Here is a 24,203-nt window from a genome sequence, read left to right as displayed (position 1 = left end):
ACAAAGATAGTTCTTGCTTGATTGGTGATTTTATTTTGAAAATAATGGGCGGGATCCATAGGTGTGCAAATGCGGAGCCAGTTACGTTCCTCGTCCCCCGCTCACCGGCATTTTGGCGCGTGCCTTTCTTAGGTGATTTTGCGTTATGACATCTCCGCTAGTCATTTTGTTTTCAGTGTGTTGGATTAACTGTGTGTTATGTGTGTGTGTGTAAGTCAGTTACTATTGAAAGTAATGCTATACTGCTTTGCCTTTTCTGAACAAGATTCCAGCGTTTAGGCAATGAATTTCATAGATACTAGAAAAAAAATGTACTTGAAATATTAGGTACTCGTGGTACGCGAATAAAACTAATTAGATATCAAAATGTATGAATGAATTTGCACTTTGCTACATGACAAGATAATGATAACGGCTTCATATTTATAGTTATCTAATGGAGTAGGTTTACATATTGGCGAAATTTTCGATAATCGCTTATCAAGCGTTTGATTAGTACAGATATCTTTTTTATACCAGTGCAGTGTTTATGAAGTTTGTAGTTTATTGCAAAGGAAATAAGGTTGGTTTTACCTTAAATATAAGCAGTTGTCCCGTGTCAGGCGATTTGATTCTAGTCAGTCTTAGGTCTCCCTTGCGACCCTCTGGCGTTCTTGACTCAACAGTCACTCTTGAGATCTGTAAAACACATCACAAACATAATATTAATAAAGTTTATTTGTAGGACTTTATTAGCAACTATCATACTCAAAAACATTGTCAACCCTTGGAAAATATCATGTCATTGAAAGGTAGTTAAAATAGACCAACGATTTTTTTGTTATAGATGTTTAATTTCAGAAAGAAGGGGAAGTATTACTTGATTGTGTGTAAAAATGTACATAGTCTTTGTATGACTTCGCGCTCCCGAGTTAACGCTTACAAAGGCTTTGAGCATACCTACACATTTATACATGCAAGTATGGCTCAACCGCTTTCGTGAAATAAAACATCTGCACCTACAATCCTGGAATTCTAAATATCATAATTTGTCAGTACAAAGAAATATCTCACTGATAGCAAGAATTTGTATTCCAGAGTCTAGGCTGCTAAGCATATAGGTACAGCAGATTTGTTTGCAAACAACACAGACTGCGTGGGTAGACTAGCTACTGCCCACGTAATCGCCTCTATACCTTCAGGAGCTGTATCTTGCTTTAGAAAACATGCTAATGATGGAAAAATAGTCACAATTTCGTAGTAAGAGGATTTAGCTAGCTCCTATTAACAAAAAAATATAATACCTGTTTACAACATTTTATATAATGATTATTAATAGATGTTGTATTCTGTGTAAGATATGTATACCTGTAATAGGCATATATGTATCAGAAATACGATTATATTTTGCACCTTTTGTACCTTTTCTGGATAACATACCAATAAATAAATAAAATAAAATGTTTCCTTACCTGAACACTGCTGGTAAACGCTTCACAGTTAAAGTCTATTTGCACGTGGTTCACAGCCACTGAGATTCCATCTATCACCTGCAACCAGTCATGGTTAAAATTAACATACCGTAATGTAGTAAGGTTACGGGCTCCTCCCGCAAATGGGTAAATCAGGTTATAGTTTGTTCACTACTAACGAGGCATCAAGTTCTTTCAAATGCTTTTTTCGATTGCGATAACTCTTACAAATCCACAACTGGCTTGTTCCATCGCGCTATGAGAGTAAAGAAATAGGGATTGCACTTGTGTCTGCTCAAATGCTGGTGCGCTATAGTATGTCCCGTGCATTTTTAACCGACTTCCCAAAAAGGAGGAGGTTCTCAATTCAGCCGGTATGTTTTTTTTTTTTTTTTTCTATGTATGTACATCGATTACACCGAGGTTTATTGTCCGATTTACGTGATTCTTTTTTTGTTCGACGCGGAATAGCTGCCAGATGGTCCCATAGTCATCAGGTCAGGATCTGATGATGGAAACCCTGAGGAATCGAGAGCAACCTTCCAAAGTTGAAGGCAAACATAGGGTAAAAAGTTGACACTCAGATGTATGCCTGAAAGCACTATTCAACAGTGAAGGTTTGAAGCTAACCTGATGATGGAGACCAGAGAGGGTCGAGGGAACTCGACAACTGAATATGTAAACTACCTCGTGTTTGGGCTTATAATATTTGTATTGACGAGATCTTTGCAACAGTGAAGGTTTGGAGCTGATCTGATGATGAAGACCAGAGAAGGTCGAGGGAACTCGACAACTGAATATGTAAAATACCTTGTATTTGGGCTTAAAATATTTGTATTGATGAGAACTTTCTACTTATACGGATAGTGACAGTTATTTGTATCACTGAAAAGCTGTAAATAAAAAACTTTTTTACAAAAAAAATTAACCGACTTCCCAAAACACTAAAAAGGCAAAAAATAACTAATTTTAGGTGCATCGGCCTAGAAGTCGGTGGCAAAATTAACTTTTAGGCACATCCTTGATTAGACACCGACTTCTAGGCCGATGCACCTAAAATTAGTTATTTTTTGCCTTTTTAGTGTTTTGGGAAGTCGGTTAATTTTTTTTGCTGAACTCCTTATATGAGAACAGTCGCCATGACCGACAATCGACTAGAAGGATCATCATCAAATCCCCAACTGAATCCAGTCAAGAAAACGGTTGTCGTCGTCCCAGTCTACTGCTGGTCTACTGTCTCGGCCAAGCTGGGGAGATTAGCCCATACCCACTGCGCTGGGCATGCGAATTGTAAACTGTACCTTGTGTATATAGCTGTACTTCCCCGGCACGGGCAGGGCTCCGGCGGCGCTCGGGTTCATCACCCGGGGCTCCTGACATACTTCCAGAGCTATGTGCACCTCGTCCAGGTTCTATGGGCAAAAACTTCTATTTAGTAGTCTTATACATATGGTAAAGCTGTATGCAATGAACATGCAAATCTCAAGAAGGACCGATTTGAAAAATTATTTCATTATTAGATAGCCCATTTTAGGAGACAGGAAAATGGCAGTCTATATTTACAAAATTGTCATTGAACATTTTATCAATAGTCAATATTTTCTCTTATGCTATAGAATTCTATGAAAGTTATAACCAACTTCTATTCAAAAGATAAACCTAATTATTGTGAAAAATAGATAACATATCTATATCCCTGATAAGACTACAAACGCTACTTACATATATTAATAGTGATAAAATTCAAGGAAGTTAACTGTCTCAATAATCATTCATTCAATCGCACATTCGTATAAAAACAAAAAAGTAGTTAAAATATAAACGGGGATATCCCCGACTTACACTTAAGACATGATACATTTCTTGTCGATGACGCAAGTTCTAAAAATAGTCTAGAAAACGGTCAAACATTTTATTCCTCAAAAATAATGTTTTCTAAGAAGCCGAGAGAATTACGCCGCGTACATTGATATTAAAACGAATTGATAGTTTGCCTACTTTCAATCTAAAAATACTGTTTTGAAATTCTAATGCGAAAGTATGTTTTTCGGGTGCGAATTTGAGTGGGAAAGAAGCGATGGATTTTTGCATATTATTAGAGGGCAATGAGTACGATTCAGAACTTTTCAAACTTGAAGAAATGCGCTAACTTTGTTTTTGCAACTGTTCAAACAAGTGAAAACTTCAATATCGTTAAATGCCATACTCGTAGAGAGATGGTTAATTTCGACCTAGAGAGTTTCAAAAACTTTTGTGCACCATGAACACAGAAAGAATAAGACCACGAAACTGAAGCAGTGATAAGAACATAGTTCCAATTTGTAACACTGAAATCTATTTAGGTTTTCATATTTCCGTAAACATATTTTTTACAGCAAACTGATCTTCACCTCTGTGGGAAAGCGGCGTTTTAAGTAAACAGCAAATGATCATTTTACAGTCTTAAACTAGCATTATCTCCCACGATTCTACTTTTATAATTACTAAAGAACAGCTTATAAATGAAAAGGCATATGTAAAGTTACCCTTTTAAAACCTTTGTGGTTTCCACCCCAAACTTCCTTAAGAAACCTTACAGCTACTTATTTCGGGTATCAAAATGTACGTCCTGAGTCGAAAGTTTTTTCAACAACTTTTTGCTTTCGGTCCGTCATGACCAAAAGGGGAGAGACGAAACACGGCAGTGTTCAGTAATTAACTGATACAGGCTCGGATGATGAATTACTGTGAATTTCAGTAACCTACCTATCCGTTGATTTGAGATCAGAGATTGAAATTGGATAGCTAACACATATGTATATATCGATCTCAGTGGCGTGCACTTGGAGAGGCCTATGTCCAGCAGTGGACTGCGATAGGCTGATGATGATGATGATGTATAATAAAGAGGAATATTTTTTTGTTTCTTTGTACCTCATAAACGAACCTAAGTAAAGGCTCCAAAACTCAGAACCGAATTAAAAAACTCTTCCACTGCTGGATAGCAAAATTTTTCCCGAGTAATATAGGCTATATTCTATCTCGATGCCGGCAGTATTTCCCACAGGATGCGGGTGAAGCCACAGGAAATCGATTAGTAATTTATATGGAGCCAATTTCAAAATTAAATCTCCAATCTTTAAGCAACGGACAGATAGCTTACAGAAATCCACAGTTAACCATAAAAAGACCAAGTAAATAAGGTTCAAAGCCTTCAAACAGTGTACTAACAGGAGGATATTACAAGTAAAACGTAATCATTGGTCGTAAGATCAAGGTTAGAAGACCAGCCAAGCGGAACGCCTGTAATGCATTATTTATATAGTGTTTGGAGTTCAGTGTATGGGAAAATTGTTTTTGTTTTTTTTTATTATTATGAAGAAAATAATGTTGATTTTCATCATGCTAGCTACTTCTTGAATTATAATAAAAGTCTGGCATGCCCATTCTAAAATCGAAAATAGATTAGATTTATGTGGAAAACAAATGAGCTGATATCGGCAAAAAAAAAAAAACATCAACGACAATATGAGGAAGTACCAGCAGATATAAAGAGACGAAATGCCCTTTTAGTTCCAACCTAAAAAAAACATGAGGTGTTGTGTCTAGCAACAAAATAATCAGGTCTACCAGACATGACGTCAATATAACCCGATGGTTAGCAAAAACAAATGAAGATAGTCATAACCTGTTCAAACTACACGTAGTAGATAATCACGGATATCGAAGATCATATTGGCTGAATGTAATTTGACGAAAGAACAGCTGTTCTACCTTAAACTGGTTCTATAACTGACGAAATGACGTATGATCATATATGATTGGACATCAATTGTCAAGACATTTCGAAATATACACAGCTTCAGTTTGTTTATATATATTAGAAATTAAATTAGGATTTTAATATACAAGCCTTCTGTAATAGAGGCACCACGAGCAAAGAAAATCTCCTATAGAAGATTAAAAACATAAAGAAGAATTCATGAATAAATCTAATAAAAATGTTGACCTCGTAAGGCTAGGGTGCAAGCAGTAATGATCAGGATGAACAAATAAATCAGCCATTAACATCGAATAAATATGAAGAACTAACACCAAAACACACAAGCATGCAACTGAGCGTACTACAGACAGACAATTTAGCATTGTTTTAATAACACGCTTGGCATTGACACGTTCTCCTAATAACTCGGATTATACGGTTATAGACGGAATATGTATACTTACATAGCATAGAACTGACAAATTCATAGTCGCAGTGGGTCGAAATCGTGACATATCGATTGAAACGTGTAGGTAAAGTGGAATATCCAAACCAGATAACTACGAAGTTTGTAATTGGAAAATAATGAAGAACGTTACGCAACTTTAGTGTATAATCAAGCTAATCAGAAATTAGGTAGTTACTCGTCCCGAAAAGATTATGGGAATTTCGAAATTCTCGCCTGTTTGCCTTCCAGGTTTACTTTTTTAATGGTGCAACTAGTGCGAATTTTCAAGGTACCACAAAAGCCTGTTAGGAAAGCAACACTATAACCCACACAACTTAGGAATAGTGTCCACAAGATTGCAGTATTATTATTAGCTCAGATCGTCCTCCCAAACAGTCGCACCTACTTTACCTCAATTTCCTTGTGCAAAATATCTCGCTAAACCGTTGAGCTTACTGAAGCGGACCAGTTTAACTGAATTAAGGGTAAGGTGACGGCTGAAGCGCAATTACAGCAGATTAGTCACCGAAGTACTGGAGCGTTCATACTCATTACCATTTCGCTGGAATTTCTCCTGAACATGCCATTTGAATGTTAGGTGTCCCAGGAGAGTGAGGTTTAAGAATCATCATTATTTTTATCCTGTTGTATATGAAAAATTGTGCTTGTCTCTATGAGAAGAGGCCTCTACCCTGAAGTAGGACAATACTTAAAAAGGCTGATGATGGTATGAAGAATCAAAAATATTTTTTTTTGGCTTCGTCAACGAGTGAAGTTATCAAAATTTCTCAAAAGGTAAAAGCGTCAATGTCACTAACAAAACATAGACCGTTTTTTTCAGCTCTTTTTATGTTTCAGGGATTCCTGGACCTATAGTGCTTTTGAATGATGGCCCTTCTCAGTATCATACTTATTAGTTCCGTTAGTTGATCCACCTCTGTTACCTTAATAAAGGTGTCAGTTTGGACTGAATACAGTTCTAAGAATCGAAGTGAGCCATGTTATCTATCTAAGCAATAAGCCATCAGTTCAATAGCTTAATCTAAATCGGTAACTAACATCGATATTGTTATCGATAACTCAACACGTGAATGCTCGACATAATAACGTCCCTAATTAGATGCAACATTACCATAATACAATAGTTAGCCACGTAATATTGTTAGCATTAGTTAATCTATAATGCGGTTTGGCTAATTCAATTAGTATAATCATGGTAGCCACGAAGTATAGTGTGAGCTATTGTTGTTATAATTATATTTATTTATTCGTTATTGTAGTCTGGGAGAGAATTGGTCATCGATAAAAGAGATTGTGAATTCAATGAATGCAATAAATTAATCCTGTACGGGTTTGTGAAATTGGTGTGCAGCTTTACCTACCTTTTTATACGAGACACAGGATATTATATTTTTTTAAGGGAGACGGTTAACAGGCAAAGGGATCGCTTGATGGCAATGGCCATAGACACCGGATTGAAGGTTTAATTTCTATCTGAGCTAGCGACAGTGGAATTAAGTTATAAAAGACGAACATGACTATGTAAGACGTAGTACTTATATCGAAATAAGTAAAAATCTGAAGTGACTGGTCCTGGTCCTATTCCAGTATTTTATTAAAAAAAAAAACGCTAGGTATTGTAGGATACGTTGCTACATATTTCTCCTTTGTTTATTTGTAATTGTTGATACAATTTTGTAGCATTTTGTTAATAACTAATCAGCGGAAAACAATGGCGAGGAATACCCGCATATCCTGGAATTAAAAACCGCACTGGGAATAGCGTGATGCCACAGGTCACTCCATGTTATAATTACAAATGGGAACTTTTTACAAGAAAATGTATCCGTCAAATATGATTTTTAAAAATATTTAAAGAACAATTGATATAATTTAAATAAATCTGAAGTACTGGTAATATTGTAAAAGTATGATATTCAATTATAAAATAAAGGGAACTATATTTTTTGTCACCAAAATTTATATTTGTCATCAAGTTGTATCACCTAATAAATAGATCTATCGCCACGAAATATTTTCGTTCTCAGATAAACAAAGAGTGTTCCCAGGTATGAATTAGCAAATTATTGTTAATATAATGTGTAAAATATGAGATGGATTACCAATAAAATTGTAGTGCATTACATGAATATAAACTTCGTTCTTATAATAATAGTTTTATTACTTAAATAATAGCTTGGTGCTCAAAATGGTAGATCTGTCACCAAATAAATCGATTAATCGATCCCTGACTGCGACTCTTTTTTATTTGTTATTTTGTCACCAATACAGTAGTTACATTTTATTTCGTTCAGTTATTAAAATAATGTATTCGTTACCAATTTAATACATCAGTTTATAATTTTAATAAAAATATGTTCAAAGGGAAGAGGAAGGGAAGGGAGACAAATTGGCGCGCTTTCGGGCCTCAACGAATGGGTTGTAGGTTGGTTGTAGGTACGATCATACGATGCGGGGCGCGGGCAGTGAGATTTTTAACAATAAATATTGATTATTTTGACTTTGATTAATTGTTTTATTTACTATTCAGCTAGAAATTTAATTTAAATATATTTATACTACCTGTGGAAACTAAAGCCCTTGGGGGGAGGCACATGGCCAGTTAAGTAGTAGACTCTTTTGGTTGAAATGATGATGACGACCACCCTACATTTTTAGACCTTCATGAAATTTTCTAGTGATATAATATATGATTTATTGGTGATCTCTTTAAATTAGTTTGCTTAAATACTATTAGGACAAACCTATTATAATACATACAAAATCATTTATTTGGTACTTGACCCCATATCTCCATGATTTTCGGTAATTTATTGTGGAAATGATTTTATATTGTTTGGTGACTACATTTGGTGACAAATCTACTATTTTGAGGGCAAACCCTATTATTTAAGAAACACAAAATGAATTAAATTGGTGACAGCTTAAATCATACCCTAAAATAAATACCAACTAAGATAGATTCTGATTTATGTGCTGGGGTTATAGGCGGTTTTCCTGTTATTTCAATTTCTCTTGATAGGCAAATACGTGTTCTACGTGGGAGAATATTGATTCATCTTCTGTGAATTAAAACTAACCTACTTGCTATATATCTGCAGCATGGAATCAAACTCACAAGTTCAGTGATTTTATTACGAACTATCCTTTTTAATATATGATATTGGTGAAGGGAAACATCTTAAGGAAACCTGGACTATTAAGGCTGAAATTAGCAACCCGCATTGAGCAAGCGTGGTTATTAATGCTCAATCCTTCTCCGTGTGAGAGGAGGTCGCAGCCCAGCAGTGGGATGATATCAAGCAATAACTATCCTTTTTAACCGACTTCCCAAAAAGGAGGAGGTTATCAATTCGGCCGGTATATTTTTTTTTTTTTTTTTTTTTTCTATGTATGTACATCGATTACTCCGAGGTTTATAGACCGATTTACGTGATTCTTTTTTTGTTCGACTCGGAATAGCTGCCAGTTGGTCCCATAGTCATCAGGTCAGGATCTGATGATGTAAACCCTGAGAAATCGAGGGCAACCTTCGAAAGTTGTAGGCATACATAGGGTAAAAACTTGACACTCAGGTGTACGCCTAAAAGCACTATTCAACAGTGAAGATTTGGAGCTGATCTGATGATGGAAACCAGAGAGGGTCGAGGGAACTCGACAACTGAATATGTAAACTACCTCGTGTTTGGGCTTAAATTATTTGTATTGACAAGACCTTTGCAACAGTGAAGGTTTGGAGCTGACCTGATGATGGAGACCAGAGAAAGTCGAGGGAACTCGACAACTGAATATGTAAAATACCTCGTATTTGGACTTATATTCTTTGTATTGATGAGAACTTCCCACTTGTATGGATAGTGACAACTATTCGTATCACTGAAAAGCTTTAAATAAAAAACTTTTTTACAAAAAAATTAAACCGACTTCCCAAGACACTAAAAAGCAAAAAAAAAACTATTTTTAGGTGCATCGGCCTAGAAGTCGGTGGCAAAATTAACTTAGTAACATCCATAAGACACCGACTTCTAGGCCGATGCACCTAAAAATAGTTTTTTTTTTGCTTTTTAGTGTCTTGGGAAGTCGGTTTTTGAAATATTTGTTTTCACTGAAACATTTAGCAAAAAAAAAAAAAAGTAAAAATATATTTAAAAAGAGTACTCCTAGTAGAGGTTACTCCTGTATCTTTTTGATACGAAACTCAAAAAACACATGAGCTTTTGACTGAAAAAAGTAAATATGTAAAACGGATTACAATCTCATAAGCCCGTAGGGACGCAACGTGTTCCGTTCCACAAAGGATTTCAGCGTACGTTTAATATTAACGAGTTTAATAGCATTTTCTGTTCTTGAACCGAATTATCTCGGGCTAAAGGAAATAATGGCGAATGTGTTTCTGTGTATATCTGAATGTCTTGTTTGGTTTGAATTTGAGAACTGTTTCGGCATACATTTGGATATAAATAATTTAAAGCCCATTTGAACTGTCGCACTGCTTGTGTGTTAAAGGAACTCTAGTTAATTTCTAAAGTCAACTTATCAATTTTACAAACGATGTAGGTCTCTATTTTGTCAATTAAATTCATATTATAAAGCTCAGGAAGCACGGGGTCGATTTGGAAGTTATAGCCTATGTAACTTATATAGAATTTTCCGGTCCCATCGAGCTATGAGAATAAAGAAATAGTGAGTGCATCTGTATCTGCGCAAATGCTTGTGCACTATCTATTGTCCTATGCAGTTGACAAATCTCCTCAAGTATACGAGAACAGCCGCCGTAGCCGATAATCAGCTAGGAGGGCATCATAGAAATTTTGGTTGCTTGAAGGAATTCCCTCGTGCTCCTTCCCTCGTGTCGAATTTTCGAAAAAAAATGTCGTGGTGGCCTAGTGGGCAAAGAACCAACCTCTCGAGTATGAGGGCGCGGGTTCGATTCCAAGTCAGGCAAGTACCAATGCAAGTTTTCTAAGTTTGTATGTACTTTCTAAGTATAGCTTAGACACCAAATGACTGTGTTTCGGATGGCACGTTAAACTGTAGGTCCCGGCTGTCATTGAACATCCTTGGCAGTCGTTACGGGTAGTCAGAAGCCAGTAAGTCTGACACCAGTCTAATCAAGGGGTATCGGGTTGCCTGGGTAACTGGGTTGAGGAGGTCAGATAGGCAGTCGCTTCTTGTAAAGCACTGGTACTCAGCTGAATCCGGTTAGACTGGAAGCCGACCCCAACATAGTTGGGAAAAGGCTCGGAGGATGATGAGGATGATGAAGGAATTCCCTCGTGCCGCGGGAAACAGCTAGTTTCGAATGAGACAGTAGTTTCATGTTTCAGTTCCGTGCTCCCCTATCTAACTAATAGCTTTGAGCAGAAGCCAGTGCTCAATTAGTATAAAATAATAAACATTGTTATGGAAATTTTAATGAGCGCTCACTACAATGTGTATGTTGTATCTTTTTGCATTAAAATGTGGTAATGAATATTGCTGTATGTAAATTGTTAATCTATGCTGTCTTGGTGACATTAAGGGTTAATTCAAATTGAAACCACCCTTAGTTAGTTTTTAAATATTCTGTGCGGTTTCGGGACGCGGGTGAAACCGCGGGGAAAAGGCTAGTATACATTGAGATACACAGAAATAGACATAGCTTCAGAAAATTCAAACAATATGTCTATGAACATCATTACCACTAACCAACATTGCATGTCGCCATATTCACGGCAATAAACACATACTACCTATTTAACCTATTATATCAAAAAATATGTATACTAAATTATTCTTTAGATAACTAAAAACCGATAACACCCAGTTCGGTCAACGATATCAACTCCCCAATGTTTTTGTGACTCATAAAAACGTTGTCTACAAAACATTTTAATCTGGCTACAAGCGTTTTTTGTCGATTGAGTAAAAACTAGACCGACTATTTTAAAGCCGTCATTCTAGACTTCGATCCTTAGATAATGTATATTTATTATGTGAATTCTACCACACAAGTCTTAAATTGACCATTTCTGTTTGTTAGAAAATCTGTGTACAAGGTGTTGATTTGCATTTTTGCCATACGTCAGGAGGAGGTCATAAAATACGTAAATAATCGATTAGAATTACAGTAGACGGGAAATAGCTAATATGCACTGCTTTTTTTGTCATTGTAATGTCGTAGTTTTTCAGAAGTAATCCAATTTTATGAATAATCGTTGCGTATGCTTTGTGTTTGCGTTTGTGTGAGGGCGCAGCACGGTTTTAAGGCCAGTAACACACGCGCAGAGGTTTAAATACGGCTAGATAACATTGACAGAATTCCGAAAAAAATTAAAAAAAAAAAATTACGTTAGAAATTTTTTTATTGATTTGGGTCGAGAATCATTAGCATAATTACGTCCTTGAATATGGCACGGATGCAAATCAACAGCTTGTATAAATATTAATTGTTTCTGTTACTTGTAGTTATGTGATAATCTCCACCTCCAGAAAATATTGTACTGATCGAAAGATAAATTATCCAAGTAAAATTTCCATGAATTTGACGTGGGCGAATCTAAGCAGGATCAATTAATATAGATTGATTGATTAGATGTAACTTGGTAACAATAACAGATGATTTGAACTATTTCAAAGCTCATCATTTCGGCCCGCATTTGAGCATTTGAAATTCTGACACGAGAGCTTCTTTACGTGATTAAGCTTGTAGTACATAATGATCATCGTCATCACAGCCTATGTGCACTACAGGACAAAGGCCTCCCTGTGTGAGCATCCATATGACAAGTAGAGGCTATAAACGGCGGAATATAAACTGGTCACAAAGTCACACAGGAATAACCATATCATCATCATCATCTCAGCCATAGGATGTCCACTGCTGATCATAGGCCTCCCCCTTATATCTCCACAGATACGTGTTGGAGGCAGTGCCGTAACTAGGGCGGTGCCAGCGGTGCCCAGGCACAGGGCGCAGACCCTGGAGGGGCGCAGAAATGACCAGACCAGTATCTAGTTTTGTTTCATGCATGGTAGTTAGTAGGTACATTTTGTTTTATTGCGAATATGGTGTAGACGCGCCCTCTGTACTATCGCAATAAAGATCGCAGCTTACAAGAACTGTATCCAAATGTATGGATAGCATCAGGGCCGCCTTAACCTATGGTGCATGGTGTGCGAATAACCCGGGGGCCGCGGGCTCAGGGGCGCGGCGGTACGCTCCTGGACCAAGAAATTTCAATTAAATTAATGTATTGTCATACAATGCCGGGCGCGTCAGATACACTAGTTACTTTTATGTCCCAAAACTCAAAAATTTTCGCGCTCGCTTCGCTCGCGGTTTCTTTACACTTACGTTTTTTTTCATATATAGCTACTTTGAATTTAATGTCCCAATACTCAAAAAAATTCGCGCTCCCCTCGCTCGCGGCTTCTTCACTTCACAGTCGCCTTTTATTATATATGTTAAGGACTTTTAGTGATCCAAATCTCAAAAAAGCTTTTTCGGGCTTGCTTCACTTTATAGTTGTTTTTATTTTTCAACATTTTTTTGTCTACCCTAGCAAAAAGGTAGCGTCGTTTTTAAGTCCTTTTATTAATTAGAAAGTAACTTCTAGTTTCTATTTATGGTACTACTTTAAGTCCCAAAATTTTAATTCATAGGCGCCAACACCAACAAAGAGTTATCTACGTTTGGGCAACATTTTAAGTCATTTTTGTTTTGAGTTCTAAAATATAACAAAAATTTTCGAGCTCGCTTCGCTCGCGCAATCAGAACCTGTGTTCCCGTGTTTTTGCATTCACCAACCAGCAATAACTTATGTACGATTGGGCTACATTTTAGGTAATTTTTGCTTAGACTTGTGAACTATGAAAAAAAAATTCGCGCTCGCTTCGCTCGCGCAATCGGTAACTACATATATTATGTCTCTGTTTTTCGTATGGGTTTGAATTGCAGTTGGGGGCGCCGTAGAAATCTCGCCCAGGGCGCTAGTAGAATTAAAGCCGGCACTGGTTGGAGGCGACCTTTATCCAGCGTCTTTCAAACAAACTAAAGCAGAAAATATGCTAAGTAAACTCACCAACACAATAGGAACAGTCTTGAGCTTGGTCCATTGTATCCTGAAGGATGCCCTATTACACTTGGCAGACGTTAGCCTGACCCATCCAGGCAGTTCCAACAGTTCTGTCAGAAGCTCCTCATCTAAGGTCAGGTCTTGCAGCTCACCAGACCCTCGCAGCGCTGAGAGGGAGATCTGTTCCGGTGACAGATTCTTTGTGAACCTGCGGCAATAAGAGAAAGGGGTTTTAATGATGATCAAGGATTCTGTTGTCTATGTTCCAAGAAGAATTGGTAGCACTGAGAATGATGATTAGTACTGTCTATAAAAAAGGAGTGTTTATTCTGAGTATCGGGAAATATGATAATGGTGGTAAAGTTTCGCCAAAGTTTTTGTTGTCACAGAACAATGCTAGAGTCCCAGATACCATTTTTAGCAAGGTATTCTAGGTATCTTTAGTCACAGCAAAGGTGATATAATCAGTGAAAGGAAAAAACCTTAACATAAAAATGAAAATAATTTTTCCATCTCAATTATTCTCAATAAAAATAGAAAAACAACAAACTCTGTAAAATTCATAGGAAACTTTATGAATAATTCAATGAAAGACTTCATGGACTCCTATATTTTATTATTCATACAGTTTATAATGAAAACGGAAAATAAGACCAAGATTTTCTAAGTATTATCAAGTTATAAGAAGGAAAAACATAATATTTCTGATCTTGTAAATCTATACTGATATAATAAAAAGGAAACATTTTATTTTGGTTATTGACCCTCAAGGCTCAGACCTGAACCCATTTGAAAAATTCTATCACTGTTATACTTTGTCCAAGTATGGGAAGTGAAACCGCGGGAAAACAGCTACTAATCTATATAGGAAGTTTTCATGTTCATATATATCCATCACTGTCTATGAACAAGCACTCCTTACACTCTGGAAAATCATAGTTTTCTTATTATGGTAAATATTTTAGACTATTGTTAACATAGTTTGTTCTTTTTACTGCAGTACTGTATTGTTATTTGTTGCATTTTATTCATTCTTGCAGTACAATTGAGAGTAATGCACTCCTGACCTTTTTAAAGGACATCAATAATAAGGTTGACGGAATTAATCTGAAGTTTCTTTTTATGTTTGAACCCACTATTTTCAGGATCTACTGGACCAATTTGAAAAATTCTCACCATTGACAAAAATACCACAATAAATACAAAACATAGAAACCCAACTTATGAAAAGCTAAGCTCAGTATCTTCCTGATAAGCGACAATACTGGCAGTCTTAGAATTTGTTGCAATACCCAATTTGATAATTTCTTGACCACTACAATATATGTATGTAAGTCAATGAGAGAGAAATATGAGAAAATTAACCATTATAGACAATGTAAGCAACAGTTTCAGTACATTTTTGCCAGTACCAGGATGTGTGATAAGACATCACCACATGTGTTTCTATGCAAACAAATAGTTAACATCAATTACTATTTGTCTACATATTATTCCCACTCTCCACCCACAGCGTCAGCTGAATATTGTGAGAACTGTCACTGTTACAGCCTTTTTATCATCCCACTGCTGGGCACAGGCCTCCTCTCACGCGGAGAAAGATTGAGTGTAAATCACCTTAATTGAATTATGAAAATGACTACTTGACTTTGCCAGCATACCTACTTCAATTATGTTAATTGATGAATGTTTGTATTTTTATTATGTTCTTGACATTATATCTTTTAAACAAATTGTTATTGAAATAACTTCACCTAAGTATTATTATTGTTGATAGATAGTTGTTTATATTATAAAATTGAATGAGAATACTAAAATTAAAATACCAGATAGTTTCTGAGGGTATAGGTAGTAGCCTGATTTTGAGAAAAGTCGTGGTGGCCTAGTGGGCAAAGAACCAACCTCTCGAGTATGAGGGCGCGGGTTCGATTCCAGGTCAGGCAAGTACCAATGCAACTTTTCTAAGTTTGTATGTACTTTCTAAGTATATCTTAGACACCAATGACTGTGTTTCGGATGGCACGTTAAACTGTAGGTCCCGGCTGTCATTGAACATCCTTGGCAGTCGTTACGGGTAGTCAGAAGCCAGTAAGTCTGACACCAGTCTAACCTAGGGGTATTCGGTTGCCCGGGTAACTGGGTTGAGGAGGTCAGATAGGCAGTCGCTTCTTGTAAAGCACTGGTACTCAGCCGAATCCGGTTAGACTGGAAGCCGACCCCAACATAGTTTGGGAAAAAGGCTCGGAGGATGATGGATAGGTAGTAGCCTGATTTTTAAAAATTGGTTCAAATAAGACTGTGAGTCATCTTATGAGTCTCTGAATTCTTAGTGACAGGTGTTTATGATAGAAAATAAATGCAATAATAAAATTAATTACAGATAATAGATAAAAGAATGACTCAACAAGTGTAAGAAACTTATCTATAACATTTTCGCATACAACAGAACTATAAGGAAAAATAAAATAGTAAACAGACACTACACAATTCATATTGATCATGTAAACAAATGTTTCATGATATTTTCAAGGCTTTGTGCTCCCCTTGAAACATACCTAATTTACAAGTATTTAACAAAACAACTGTGCTTCACGAATCGTGAATTTGAACTACTGATAACAATGTAAACGTTCACACGTACTTAGGTACGAGACTCCAATAAGAATTCATTTTTATTGTTTGTTTAAAAGTAATTGTTTAATTTGCATTTATTATAAAGAAATTGTCGTTAAATTGGGTTCGTTCGTTGATTTTAGTAAAGCAAGGTAGATGAATTAGTGTATTACAAAGTTACTTAAAAACATTTTTGAATTAAAACATAGCTATGTATAAAAACAATACGTAGGTACATAAATATATCACACAAAGGAAGACATGTGTGCCAAATTAACTGCGTTCGTTAACAGCACTGAGAGCATATCTAAACACTGTGCGAGTTAAACAAAAGGTTTACAAGCCCTAATCTCAGAAAATTAATTTAATTAATATCACAGCAATAAATCTATAGAACAAGAGACATATTCTACAAAACCAAAGGTCGTACGTACCTCGATAGATGTTTAAGTAATTGGTTCTTTATTATAGTCACCATCTTTAATGACAAATTTGTTATAATCTAACTAAATAACACGGAATTTATCAAAAAATCATTATCGCACACACGAATTCTCTCATCACATCCAAAGGTACTTTTTACGTGAATGTGAATGAGTGAGTGAATGAATCACCATGAACTGTCAACATCGACCGTAAACTGGATGATATTCTCGTTTTTGTCAAAATATATGAATCCTATTCACGTAGAGTAGACATTCTATTACATTGTAAGGCACGGAAGAGTACCCTTAGTATAATAGGAATCCCAAAAAATAATAATATTCGTTTGGTAAGATGCCTACATAATTGTTGGCTGCGTAAATTGGAATAGCTACATGGAAACGGAATGCAAACTAAACCGCGCGACTTTTGTTTAGCGGTCGCTAAGTGCGTTATCGATTTTCAGAAATAACTTTGTGGTTATTATTAGAATTAAATACCTACGCAATGAAAGGATTAATAAAGTGAAGAGTTTTTAATACAAAAGGAGGAACAAATTACTGGCTGTTTAAGTTGCTCGAGACGACATTTGTAAGATTCTATAAACAAGTTATTTTGACATAAGTCTTTTGTTGTTATTTTCGGAGCTTTATTTTCGTTTACAATATTAATTTAATTTCGTATTAGTGCTTCGTTGTAAACAATTTCTAAGTATTTATTGAAAGGAATCAAGAATATTAATTTAATCTAGTATTATAGATAGCAAAACAGTAAATAAACAACTTGCTTTAAGTATTTCGGTAGGCGCTGACTTTTGACTTGCGTACGTGGTAGGTTACAATTACTTTAAAAGTACATTTTCAACCATTCGTTTGGCATTGGATGGTACTAAGTAGATTTAGATGCTAATACTTGCATTTTTGACAACTTTCCATGATAATGTGCCTAATATTTTATGAACACCTGTTAAAAACCTGTACCAACCTACTGTGACGTCACGTTCCCATTAGGCCGTAACTGTATACATGTACCAAACAACGTGCAGAGCAGACATGCAGCACGTGAAACGTAAATTTACTCTAAACCACAGCGGAAGCAATTTGGCCGCTCGTGGTTTTTCGCAACACATTACACAGAAAAGTGTAAATATTTACGTCTAGAACGCAACAGTTTACACTAATTAGTACCACTAGACATTGAGGCACACGTCACTATGTATTTTTATACTTCTAGCACCGTAGGTAAGCTAACTTTTTTCTTCTAGCAGCCAGTTTATGCACGCTTCCACAATGTCACGCCGAGACAGTTCCGTAGAGCTCAATTATATTGACACCGAATTTTCTTCCGGGGACTGTAAAAAGATGAAATCGAAACGATACCAGGAGGAAAATAACAACGAGGTGGATGAACTCTCCAAAGATCTGTCGGAGATGGGATGTATAGTGGACGCAGTCAAAAGACCCCCCAACATTTGTGTTGAGACCTGCGTCTATGAAGAATCGGAGTCCGAAAATGAGAAATCTGAGACTTACAATGATGAGGATGCGTACTCTGATGAATTTGAAGAGGATAAAAGTGAGGAAGAGGAATCTGTCAAGTCTTTACCAAAGTCTGTGATGAGTGACACCAGCAGAGAGCCTACTGCCAGGTCTTCCGTCAAACTATCTAAAAGTAACTCTTCCATGATGAGTCATAAGGCTCCACCTGGCTCTTTATCGGGCAGATCTACTAGTTTTGGGTAGGTTGAATCTTGTTTATTATTTAAATATCGTAAATTATTATCGTATCCAACGTGATGCTTACACAAAGGTCGTACTGCGGCGCTGGATGCAAGCTGCTTACGACCGATCTTTTTGGAAATCAGTGGGGGAGGCCTATGTAGTAGCAGATGATTGTGGACGTCCTATTGCCGAAATAATGCTATTTGTATCTCTATATCTATGTATGCGAAATCTCCCGATTCTTTTGTCGCATAAGGCTCGACGCCCACTATCAGTTGGCATCGATGCGGCTTACGACAACTTCGGGCGGCTTCAGGCACCGTACGGCGGCGTCGGGCGGCTTTAAGCGCTCTACGGCGGCTTTGGGCGGCTTGGGGCTGCCTCAGCAGCCGTAAGCATTTTTGCCACCCGAATTATTCTGAGGCTACCCAAAATTAGCTACGGCGTCCTTAGATGAGACTACGGCTGCCGGAGCAGCTCTTAGGGGCCCGAAGTTGCCCTAAGGCGCCCGAGCTCCACCGAGCCGCACCGATGCCGACCGATAGTGTCCGCCGGAACAAACAGTAGTAATTGAATGTACTTTCAGTCGAAGCGTAGTTGGTCCGCAATTTCGATGGCTGAAGTAGGCTTAACTTCTACTTATAACCAAAAATCAATACAGATATAAGCTTATCGTGTTCACAAAGGGTAACCTACCATGCAATGCCTATCTACCGCAGTCTACGCAGAACTCTCAAACCTGCACGTCCATTCAATATGTCACAGTTTGTATCTTCAAATTGCAGATCAGTCTCTGGGATGAAGCCCCGTCGAATCAACATGTCGTTTAGTAACGAACGTTTGAGGGAGATTGAGAGGCACAACCATATACTACTGTCTAAGATCCTGAGCGCTCGGAATGCTAGGAAGTGCTCCATTCCGCCTAGAGAACAGGATACTGCTAGGAGACCAGTGCCTTCAGCTGCTGTGTGTCGTAAGAATCAGCAGCGGCAGATTGATCATGATAATATGGTGAGTGATTATTAGGCATTTACGCCATTAAAACTTGTTGAATTATGCCTGTACCAAGCCTTTCAATGAATGCGGGAGTCGTCGCTTGGTTATTTGTGCTGAAACGAAAATAGCAAAAAAAAATATATTTAGTAAAATTTAATTTTACAGAATTGATGTAAGTTAACGTGTAAGTATGAGTATAATAGTGGGGTGAAGTGGCAATGGGCAGGCCATATTGCTCGCAGAGCAGATGGCCGATGGGGTCGAAAAGTGCTGGAGTGGAGACCACGGACTAGCAAGCGCAGCGTAGGACGTCCACCAACAAGGTGGACAGACGATTTTCTAAAGGTTACCGGAAGACGCTGGCTGAGATGATGATACATATACCTACCTACCTCTGGAAGACAACCCCAGATTTCGTTCACAGCCGTTTGGGATCTTTCCGACCACATACTTACTACATACCTACATTATACATATTACATAACTGAAAAATGGACATTAATTTCAGATCCTCCTCAAAAAGATCCAGCGTGCGAAATCATCGGCGTGTAGCATCCGCCGTTGATATCCACAAGGCGTCCGATGCGCGGGCGCACGTTTATACCAATGTTGTTCACTGTTACGCTTGCTACGAGTCATGTTACTGTTCATAAATTTATTATACGACTTTTATACTGAATTCTGTTGGTTTTATTTTAATTTTTGCTGTAGCAAAAATGCGGTAAGTATGTGATAATTGGAGCGAAGACTATTTGTAAATTCGCAGCCTCCGCATTTTCCTAGCATCTAGATTCAGGCAGTTGTCCCACCAAGACGAGAAAACGACTAACTATCGGCTATTTCCTCGCTCAAGAAACGTACAATAGATATACTTTCCAAGTGAACAAAAGAGATGCATATAGTACAAATAGTTGGTCGCTGACTGTTCACACTGCCGGCGAGCACTCGCTTCACTAGTTTGTCGCTGAGCGACAAAAGCTATGAAAGATAACACTCGCTCGGCGACAGTCGCCAAGCGATTAGAACTCACGCCGAGTGAGCAACCAGTGGTCATTTCTCTACAGTGCCATTCTAAAAGTACACGGTATTTTTATTTACTATGAATATCGAAAAATCATTTGAATTATCATTGTTATCTAGTTCAGACGACGATGATGATGAATTCTGCGAGTAATCGCCCGCCTCACTCGCACACTCGCTTATAGCCGAGCTACACAAATATCGGAACTACGCACTCGTTCCCCGCGTCTCGCTAACTCGTTTCTAGTTCTAGCTCTACTCGTTACTCGTTAATCGTTGCCGGTGAGACAAGTGCCTCAGAATAGTTAGCTAAACTTAAATAGCTTTTTTCTCTTCAGATAACTTTTAGGAACCTCGGAGGAACGCTCGACAAAACACCAAAGCAAGCACCCATTTTCCTTGGAGCGTGAGAGAGCTAAAAGTTACGTGACCGCAGCATAGATGGCGTTGACTACCCTAAGTTGTACTGATTTTCAGGCTTTTCATTTATTGAAATACTTCAATCTTACATATTTTTGTTACCAAACTGAAAAGATTTATTTGTTTGTTGTTAAGTCAACAGGGGGGTCCTAATTTTTAATAAGTTCAACTTAACAGCACTTTTCAGGCGTTGCAAATTTAATTAAATACCTACCTATTATCGAAAACCAAGAGTTTTGCTATCAAAACACATAAAGTTACCCATCCACGGACTAACCGTGGCAAATGCAGCTTAACTTGCATGTGTAACTTAAGACACGAGTTCTTCAAGCCATGTATTTGTTATGGACCATGTGATTAATTCGGCATTATTTATAATGCCCGAGCATTATGAATAATGTCTAGCTTTATCGGGCCAAATGATTAATAACTATCTTAACTTCATTATTTATCACATTGCACGGGCATTATTATATTGCTACATGATAGTTGGGCAAATTGATAATAAAGCTATATTTTATGCGGTGCGAGGGTTTCAGTTGTTCTAATAAATAAATCCTGATACTTGCTACATATGTTATGATTATTGTTTTAAATTATATGTTCTATTTTAATGGGAAATTATAAGTCTAGCCACAAAATTATTAATTGGACAATTGTCATCTAATTTACTAACTCGGCCTCGTTTTTCTTGATCTCATTATTCTTGGCTGCTTTTTTTTTATGGTAGAATTTAATTTGGATTCAAAACATTGTATTAAAATCTGAACTTAGTGACGAAAACGAATCGCTGCAAAACCGACTCCACGTAGTCTTGTCTGCCCTACCCCTAGAGTGCAATTCAAAACCGCGTAGGCGTGGAGGGGCGAGGCGGCCTGCGAGCTGAGGCGCAGATAGTTGAAGCGCTCGCCGCCACGGCTGAGGCTGGCCGGCTGAGCCGGCCAGCAAGCCGAAGCTGCGGTGGTGAGCGTGAAAACCATCTGCGACGATAAGCTCGCATGGGACCGCCGGAGCCCCGCAGCGCCGGAGCCGTGACAGAAGCCATGCTTGCTGCATGTTGCATGCTTACTTCCATGCTCTGTTAATTGATATGGGATGTGTTATATTTTAAACGTACTGAGTAAAAAAAATATTGTCATTTTATATTTTATGATGTCATTTAATAGTATTTCAGAAGTTTAGTTTAGCATGCTACAAATTTAATTGTGGCTGACTTAGTATTTTAGAAGGCAACATACATTTTTGGGGGCGATTAATGATATTAAAAAGAAGCCTGTTTAAATAGCACCCTATTTTAATTATATTTTCTATGTGACTTTTATTTAGAGAAGCTAAATAATAAAAGTTAATTATGCCAAATAATGAGTCCAATCGCTTAAACTTTAGTTTATTTTGTTTTATAATAATAAGTCATTTGTATAAAACAAAGATACGTTGTAAATTTTTGGTTTTAAATTTAATTATATTTTATGTTATATTTTTAATATGACTTTCCTTAACTTTTAAATGCAAAAACTAGTGGATTTTTAAGGCAGAAGTCCTTCATTATTAATCCAAATCATGAGGCTGATTATTTAAGTGGTTTAATGTTTAGTTTATTTTAAGTTAAATGGCAAAAACAAAAAAAAATGAAATTAAATATGTTTGTATTACTTTGCCCAAAATGTCACGGGCAATATGTATAGTGCCCGGTCAATTTGATTATTTGAATAATTATTATCAAATTGCGCTCTCATATTGGGCATTATTCATAATGACCGGGCATTATGTATACTGCCCAATTTATCACTTGGTCCATAACATATTCACTGAGAAACAATTGTTTATAAACACTGTTTCAGAAACAAAATCTACGTGTTTCTGAAACAAATAATTTTGTTACAAATAATTTTGTAAACAAATCAGTTGCGCAACATATGGATACAAGTGTGGACGCGTGTTTCATTTGTTTATAAACGCCAAATAAATGTCTTCATAGCAAGTAATTTCTCTTTTCTTTTTCTTTTTACTAGAAATGGACTTATGCAAATAAATGTAGGCACCACACAACAACACTACTTCCTCGGGCGACATATTGTAAACATCTGACGGTGTGGACGGCAGTTTCCGAAACATTGTTGCTGTAAACATCTACGTGATGGTTCAGAAACTGTGTATCTGAAACATTGTTTCCCAGTGAATACATGGCTTCACTATAAAATTATGATCACAATAATCACATTAATAACTTTTAACTTTATCGTTAAATCATTCAATAAAATGCGACAAAAATGTCCCTGTACCTTGGAAATGAGTCATAAAAATTTAACGATTTGCGTCAATCTTAGAGTAGTTGTACGTAAATACAATTGTAAGTGTATAAGAATAATAGAATAATATTCTCTTGATTTCATAATAGGTACTGAAATCCCTGAATTACGTGGGTACAATAAGGCTGGTCTATGTCCGATAAATTGGTGACCGATTTTTTGCTGGAAAGAAATAGAATACATTGCTATCAATAGTGCAACGCACACGACCTACAAAAAGTTGGTTAGAAAATCCTACGAAAATCGGCCCGATTATCTGTCTTACAAAAGTCTGACGTGGGCAGGCAGCCTTAATATCTTCAATAGCCAGAAGGTAAGCATAGTAAATTATTTCAGTACCTAGTAGGTATTGTTAGTTGTAATCTTCGCAGGATGTGCGTCAATCCTGTAAAGTTAATTAACTATTTGTGAGCACACGAGATTAACAGGCTGTAGGTAACTAACACGGAATAAGGAAGGATGAATGGAGATGCCATAAGGAAGGTAGGTCAGGCGGCTTATGCTAGGTCAAAAACTTACGATGGGCGTAACCAAAACGATCAATAACGAGTGTACTAAATGTTTGGGACAACTGTCAACGATTTTTGATATTACAAAAATAGGTGGGGTTTCAAAGAAGCGTTTATGGGCGAAGACAGTAACGTTCCTCATCCCCCGAACACCCGCATTTTGGCGCGCTACTTTCTTAGAAGATTTTCCGTTATGACATCTCTGATCGTCATTTTATGCTCCATGGTACCATAACTACAGTTATTTTTCAGTAAGTCATATGACGTATTTCCTAGGTGTTTAATTGGCAGTTGCTGGTGGAGACACGTGTAACTATGAACATCTATTTTTGTACCTGCATTAAACGGAAGTTTATATCTGAGTAGCATTTTGCTCTTTACGTAATACTGCGTTACCGGGTGTAAACTAACTAGCTACTATCCAGGTAGGTAAGAAGATAGATTGTGTACATAAAATAAACAATACATGGTTG

General features: G+C 37.1%; 2 protein-coding genes across 8 annotated transcripts in view; one reads left to right on the top strand and one right to left on the bottom strand.

Annotated features, from left to right (window-relative positions):
- Positions 1–16,916, bottom strand: part of LOC124635527 (UHRF1-binding protein 1-like) — a 46,423-nt gene extending 29,507 nt beyond the window's left edge. For all 7 annotated transcript variants that reach the window (XM_047171416.1, XM_047171418.1, XM_047171417.1 and 4 more), the window contains exons 1-5: positions 16,767–16,916; positions 13,726–13,927; positions 2,753–2,863; positions 1,452–1,529; positions 574–678 (exon numbers count right to left, since the gene is read on the bottom strand). In XM_047171416.1, the coding sequence (XP_047027372.1) occupies positions 574–678; positions 1,452–1,529; positions 2,753–2,863; positions 13,726–13,927; positions 16,767–16,810 (540 nt within the window). In that variant the 5' untranslated portion in view covers positions 16,811–16,916. The remainder of the gene's footprint in view (positions 1–573; positions 679–1,451; positions 1,530–2,752; positions 2,864–13,725; positions 13,928–16,766) is intronic.
- Positions 16,917–17,234: 318 nt separating this feature from the next.
- LOC124635790 lies at positions 17,235–20,151 on the top strand. The gene is made up of 4 exons (XM_047171744.1): positions 17,235–17,346; positions 18,020–18,493; positions 19,262–19,487; positions 19,981–20,151. The coding sequence occupies exons 2-4, from the start codon at positions 18,030–18,032 to the stop codon at positions 20,035–20,037; spliced, it is 747 nt and encodes a 248-aa protein (XP_047027700.1). The 5' UTR covers positions 17,235–17,346; positions 18,020–18,029; the 3' UTR covers positions 20,038–20,151.
- Positions 20,152–24,203: the final 4,052 nt, after the last annotated feature.

The sequence above is a fragment of the Helicoverpa zea genome, chromosome 13 (assembly GCF_022581195.2).
Source record: "Helicoverpa zea isolate HzStark_Cry1AcR chromosome 13, ilHelZeax1.1, whole genome shotgun sequence".
Lineage (NCBI taxonomy): Eukaryota > Metazoa > Arthropoda > Insecta > Lepidoptera > Noctuidae > Helicoverpa > Helicoverpa zea.
The sequence above is the reverse complement of the archived record's forward strand: the minus strand, read 5'-3'. Positions and strand labels throughout refer to the sequence as shown.